Source organism: Theobroma cacao, chromosome 3 (assembly GCF_000208745.1).
Source record: "Theobroma cacao cultivar B97-61/B2 chromosome 3, Criollo_cocoa_genome_V2, whole genome shotgun sequence".
NCBI classification, from domain to species: domain Eukaryota; kingdom Viridiplantae; phylum Streptophyta; class Magnoliopsida; order Malvales; family Malvaceae; genus Theobroma; species Theobroma cacao.
The window spans coordinates 31,133,070-31,139,069 of NC_030852.1; the positions used below are offsets into that span (position 1 = coordinate 31,133,070).

At 36.9% G+C, this 6,000-nt stretch overlaps 1 protein-coding gene across 2 annotated transcripts; it reads right to left on the reverse strand.

Moving 5' to 3' along the window:
* Window positions 1,999-5,780, reverse strand: LOC18605999 (probable serine/threonine-protein kinase WNK10). Of its 2 annotated transcripts, XM_007039368.2 has the most exons (7): window positions 5,106-5,292; window positions 4,433-4,470; window positions 4,106-4,333; window positions 3,793-4,013; window positions 3,548-3,705; window positions 3,056-3,458; window positions 2,209-2,963 (listed from the first exon to the last, which is right to left on the reverse strand). In XM_007039368.2, the coding sequence occupies exons 1-7, from the start codon at window positions 5,163-5,165 to the stop codon at window positions 2,209-2,211; spliced, it is 1,863 nt and encodes a 620-aa protein (XP_007039430.2). In that variant the 5' UTR covers window positions 5,166-5,292. The 2 variants fall into 2 exon arrangements, with proteins under 2 accessions (XP_017973669.1, XP_007039430.2); XM_018118180.1 differs by lacking the exon at window positions 4,433-4,470 and having other exon boundaries at window positions 1,999-2,963; window positions 5,106-5,780.

Sequence of the window (6,000 nt, forward strand, 5' to 3'; positions counted from 1 at the left end):
GATCATTTCTCTTCTTGTAGTCTGCACCTGCTACTTCCAGTTTATGGAAAGTAAATTGCATTCACAGTTATGAATTTGCTTAGTATGTTATCATTAGAGCCTTACCAGGTTTATGTGCCAGTGGCTTTTGATTGATGTGATTGCAGTTGAGAAACAGGATATGTTATATAATATGGCTAGAAATTATATCTTCAGTGGCATTTTTATATGCTCCTTCAATGACTAGATATATTTATTTGGGCTGAGCCTAGATCGAATGTGGGATGTGATGATGTGTGTGGAATAATTGAGGAGCTTGTCTCGCCAATAGAAGCAAATCACCTAAGTGATATGCTGCAGGTGATTATTGTAACTGGCAAGATATGTGGTAGAAAGAAAGTTTTCATGTTTGAGGCTGTTTATAAAAGTTCAGCAAATTTTAAGTGTTTGTTGTCAAGATTGACTTGCTTAAGTCTTCATGTGTTTGTGTCAATAAGATTGTATTTCATGGAAACTGGATAGAGCCTGAGTGATTTAAAGGTGGTTTAGATGTCTGGATGTGTATATAGGTACTGCAAGTATCAAGTTTTCAAACTTTTTGACATAGAATCAGTGTTGCAGAACTGTCTCTTTTTTATTTTCTGGGGGGGTGTGTGGGGGAAACAACAGAACTCTCTGTTGTTCACACATCTGAGGTAAAACATCAATTTATTTTCCTTTGGAGGTGCAGTCATTGAGACAGGTTTAAGTGAACAATCAACTGGGAAATAGCTGGAGGGAAACAATTGGTACAGACTGAATAAAATTATGGCATCAATAACTCAGTGGCTCCACTTCACCAAAACTATTATTCAGCTTATAGAAGCACAATGTATGCCATTTTTATGGCAAATCTCTATTTTAGTAATACAAGTGGCATTGATTCTGTCTATGGAACATTGATCTTGAGTTTAACCTTGGACTAATAGCATTAAGTTTTGACTTTTACGCCATTTGCATTCGCTCCATCCATAAGCTTCACGTTGGCATATCCCCGAATTTCCTAAGTTCTTTATTGTCGATAAGCTCTTTCGATCAAAAAGATTGGCTTCACGGTGTTGTTGCTGCGGTTCTAGTGGCTGGTCAATTCCGGTTAAGGGGTTTAAAAATCTAACCGCTTCTATTTTGATCAAATGGAAGGGTCCAGAGGTATCATCAATCTAACTGATGCGCCGTCTGGGGCCCGCTGGTTGTCCCTGGTCTCATTGGGGTGGTTGTGGGGATGGGATAGGGATCCTTAAATCACCTGGCCAAAGATTAGGAAGAAATACCACTATTTGGATAAAGAAAAATCTCATAATTGAGAGCAAGTTAAAACTAAAAACTAGCGTATTAGGACTGCTAGTGAGACTCAGATTAAAATGGGAACAACAAATAATAGTATGCGTAATCATTCTGTCCATCTTGATTGCCTGCTTTTTTGGCTTTATTACCACTTGGAACCAAATTAGTTGTCCTGCTTTCGCTAATCAAGCAGAAAGCATGTGTTCCACATTATGGAAACTAATGGGAGCAAGGTTCCATAAGAAACAAATTCAATGAGGACCATCCTAGCTTGTTTTTTTTATAGAAAGCATGTGTTCCACTTCTCCAATTATTACTTTAAATGATATCATATTTAAGTAAAATTTTTCAATCTACAGCGTGAAATTTATCAAGAATTTTCTTTAATAATAAGTATAATTTCCACACACACAAAATAAAAGAAGGTTTAAACTTTTCTTTAAATAAAGAAATATGTGTATTTATTAGTAAATCAAATAAAAATTATAAATTTGACAAAAACTTTTCGCATTTGGCCATTTCAATATTTGTTCTCTTTACACAGATAATCAATCCCTTGCTCAATGTGTAATTAATTTAAGTATTTATGAAAAGTAGAATTTGAAAACTTGAAATCACATGGAGGCATCATCCTACTGGAAAAGTTTGCAATTTGGTGCTTTATCCAGAAAATTTAAAGTATTTGGAGTCAAGGTCTCAATGATTAAGAGAAACGAATATGATAAATCAATGGACAAAAATCAGAGACTTCTCCCATTTTTAACAATAAACCAAATAAATGAAATCTGTCAAGAAATGATTTCTTCCAATGCAACAGTAACAGCAAATAAAAAGAAAAAAAGAAAAAGCCAACTATCACAGCCAAGGAGAGCGGAGAAAACTTAACCGTAAAAGAAATCTAGGACATCACACCACAGATACTCTCTTCTTTGTTATCCACCTTTTCTTGGCGTTCTCCATTGCTTCTTCTCTCATCCTCATGAGCTCTTGGAAACACTGGTGATACTGTGTATCAATTGCGTCAAGCTCCAACTTCAGCTCATCAACCTGATCCTTGTCTGCTAGGGATAGAGAGCAGATGCTCGACAAGCTCATATCTTGTGATGCAAAAGAACAAGAATCCATTAAAGATGTCTCGGAGTTCTTTGTGGAGTCATTTATCAGAACAGATTCCCCAAGGTTTTCCTCGTTACCAGTCTCTTTATGCCTAGGATGGTTATAAACACCAATATCTAATAAACCAAAATCATATGTGCTAGAACCTTTATGGCACTCACCATAACTGTAACCAGAAGATCCCATTGGTTTGTTGTTACTACCATCCGAGGCCACCATTCCATCACATTCAGCTGACATATCTGAACTGACAGATTCTTGGGTGTCTTGGCATTTCACAACAGCAAAGTCTGTGAAAGCTTCTTGCTTACCAACTGTCTTAACAGTGGCCTTGCTAGGGCAGCATGAGCCATCTTGTAGACATGAAATGCTTCCAAATGAAGGTTTCCAGCAGGGTACAAACTTCATTATCATGCTATCAATCAACTCTGCAATGTCAGTTACATCTTCATTTGACAAATCAAGTTGTTCAACCATCTCCGCAGCAATCGAAATAGCAGTATCAGAATCAAGATAAAAGGAAAAATGGATATTCCTTGCTCGACCTGTTAAAAAGACACACCTTAGCACATAATTCTTTTTCTTTTTTTGATCATAAAGAAGAGAGTAAGTCTCATTGTATAGCAGATTCACTTACCACATTGATCAGCAATGCGCAAGGTCAATGAAATTGTATTATCATCATTTTTCTCCCCTTTCAACATAAATTCATTACTCTCAGTGAAACACTGTAGCTCAAGAGTTGAAATTCGAGAAGTTTCTTTGATGCTTTTTGTAGAAGAATTGACCTGAAGCTTTTTGGAGTTAGGATCTATGTCCATTGGAAGAGGTTCAGACTGGATCAAATTAACTAATTTGGGCATAAGATTTGGTAACTGCAGTGGACCACAGGCAACTTCCTTAGGAGTTTCAGCCAAAAGGAATGGATCTTTCAAGAGCTCCACAGCTGGCAATCTCATAGATGCTGGAAGAAGACATTTCTCAATAAACTGCTTAACTTGGGGATTATTCACTTTACCAAGGGAAGCAGGTTTAACACCCTGCAGGGACAAATGTTGAGAGCGTTTAAACAACCGCTTAAAAAGAGAATTGTGTAAGATGTGAAGTATTAGGATACTCATCAACTTACAGAGGTAACTTTCTTATATATTTGTGCTGGATTTTTGCATTCATTATATGGATATTCACAAGTAATCATCTCCAACATGCACAGACCAAAAGAATAGATGTCAACAAGTTCATTATATTCCTCATCATAAAGCTCTGGAGCCATGAATTCGGGAGTGCCTGCACAAACAACAAAGCACTCCAAATTTCAACCAGATTGGTATAGCTGAAATCATAGCATTACCTATGTTAGAGAAAATGAAGTACCAATCACACTTCGGGCAGTGGGCTTCTGCATGACAGTTGCCAAACCAAGGTCTCCGATCTTGACTTCTCCATTATTTCCATTTACAAATATATTATCACATTTTAAATCTCTATGAATGATTGGAGGATTGTGACTATGCAGATAGTGTAACCCTCTAAGGATCTGCCGTGCCCAGTTCTTGATGGCCTTCATATCAACATTCTTATGCTTCTTACGGTATCTAAAAGTGAAATAGAATCTCAGCATATCATAAATGAATGACAAAGCCAACCACAAATGAATGGGAAAAGAAAAGAAGTTGATGGAACTCACTGCCTCAAACTCCCCGAAGTAAACAACTCTGTTATCATGTTAATGGTCTTGTTCTTATCATCCACCCAGGAGTTGTAGAACTTCATAATATTTTCATGTTTCAATGACTTCAAAAGATGAACCTCTGAATATAACCTTTCCAACTGTTCAGGCGTCTGCAAGACATCTTCAATATTGACTTGGTTCCATGCAACCTCTATTCCATCAGCTTCATCAAATCCCTTATAACTACAAATAACAATGAAGCAGCCAAAACAGTACAATCATCAAACATACATTCCTATCAAAGTTAGGCAAATTTTAAGAAAATAGGACTTGAAACCATACACAGTCTTGAAAGCTCCCTTCCCCAGGATCTCATCATACTGAAGGAATAAAAACAAAAGTAAACCAAAGATTGTATCAATAAAACCAAAAGAGCAAACTAATTTAACTTCCAATAAAGCAAACTATTTAAGGGAAATATAAATTTTTAAGCATAACTAGGACCGACATTGGCAATTTGGTTGGCCATACATATATATTAAGCTTAATTTTGTTCAAGGCATTATTTTGTCATGTTCATTCAGATGGAAGTACAAAAAGCAATTATTTTCCCTTCATAACAAAAGGCAAGAAAATATGACTTTCAAAAGTTGTACAAAGAGCGAAAGATGGGATATTTCCAAATTTATTAACTTAGTAGATGCTAGGGATAATCAAATGCGGTTAAATTTCGGTGCATTCATGGCATTGCTCAAACTTAACGCTGTTTGGTTGCTAAGAAAATTAGCTTGGACTGCAATATACCAAAATTTCTACTAAATTAACCCTAAATAATGAACAGGATTTGATTATTATAAGAAAGTTCGACAATTTCCTTCAGAAGTCGACAATTATAAGTCAAATTTCTTTCCTCCAAGTTTCTTGGGAACCAAACAGATACTATGTAACCCTAACAAAGCGAAACCGAATAAAAAATATATACGACAAGAAGTATTCAAAGCCAAAAAAATCATACCCGAACGTACCGACCCGACGGATCTTTCTCAGCGAGATCACAATCATCAGCCGCCTCCATTTTTTCTATGTACAAAGAACTAACCGCCGCCAGAACCAACGAAATCCGATCGAAATTTCCAACAAAAAGAAGAGCCCAAAATTCACAAAAAACAAAAGAATAAAAGAAAAGCCGGAAAAAATAGGCAGAAAACGCTATTAGAGGTCAATTTTGACCCCGATTGGAAGCGAACGCGACGAGGAGAGAATCTGTTGTTGTTTTTCAGAGAATGCCTCACAAGCTACCGAGTACGAATCGAATGCCGATCGGAATCGGAATCGGCATCCGATGGCCACGATCAAACGCATATCTTTCTCCAGTTCCCGATATTCCAATTCCATACGGTTATTTCTTCCGCGATTCGATTTTCTCTTCAGTTTTATACCAATCCCAAATTCTCCCCCCATAACGCAATCCGCATTTTAATATCCCCTTTTTTTTAGGGTTTCACTGGAGTTGTTAAATTCTGAGGCGGCAGGGACTCTAATCACTGGAAAATTTGGGTAACAAACCAAAAAAGTTTATATGGGATAAGCGGAGCTTTAGACCTTTCAAAAGAAGAGCTATCATTATCGCCAACGGGATATTTGGATTTGGGAGTGTGGGATTCACTCGCGCAATTTCTGGAGCGTGTATGGAAGTGGCAGTTTTCCAAAAGGATTCTAATTTTCACGGGATAGGGAACTCCTGTGCTAATTGCTATACCAAGTTGCTTTAGTCTCTAGAGATGTACAAGTCATTGTTCCTGAAGAATTCTTTTTCCTCCTTGAATTTGCGGATGAATTAATTTCTTTTTCCTTTTAGTAACGTGAATGGATTTGATTCAATTGTTTGGTTCTTATATGAAAACTTTCCA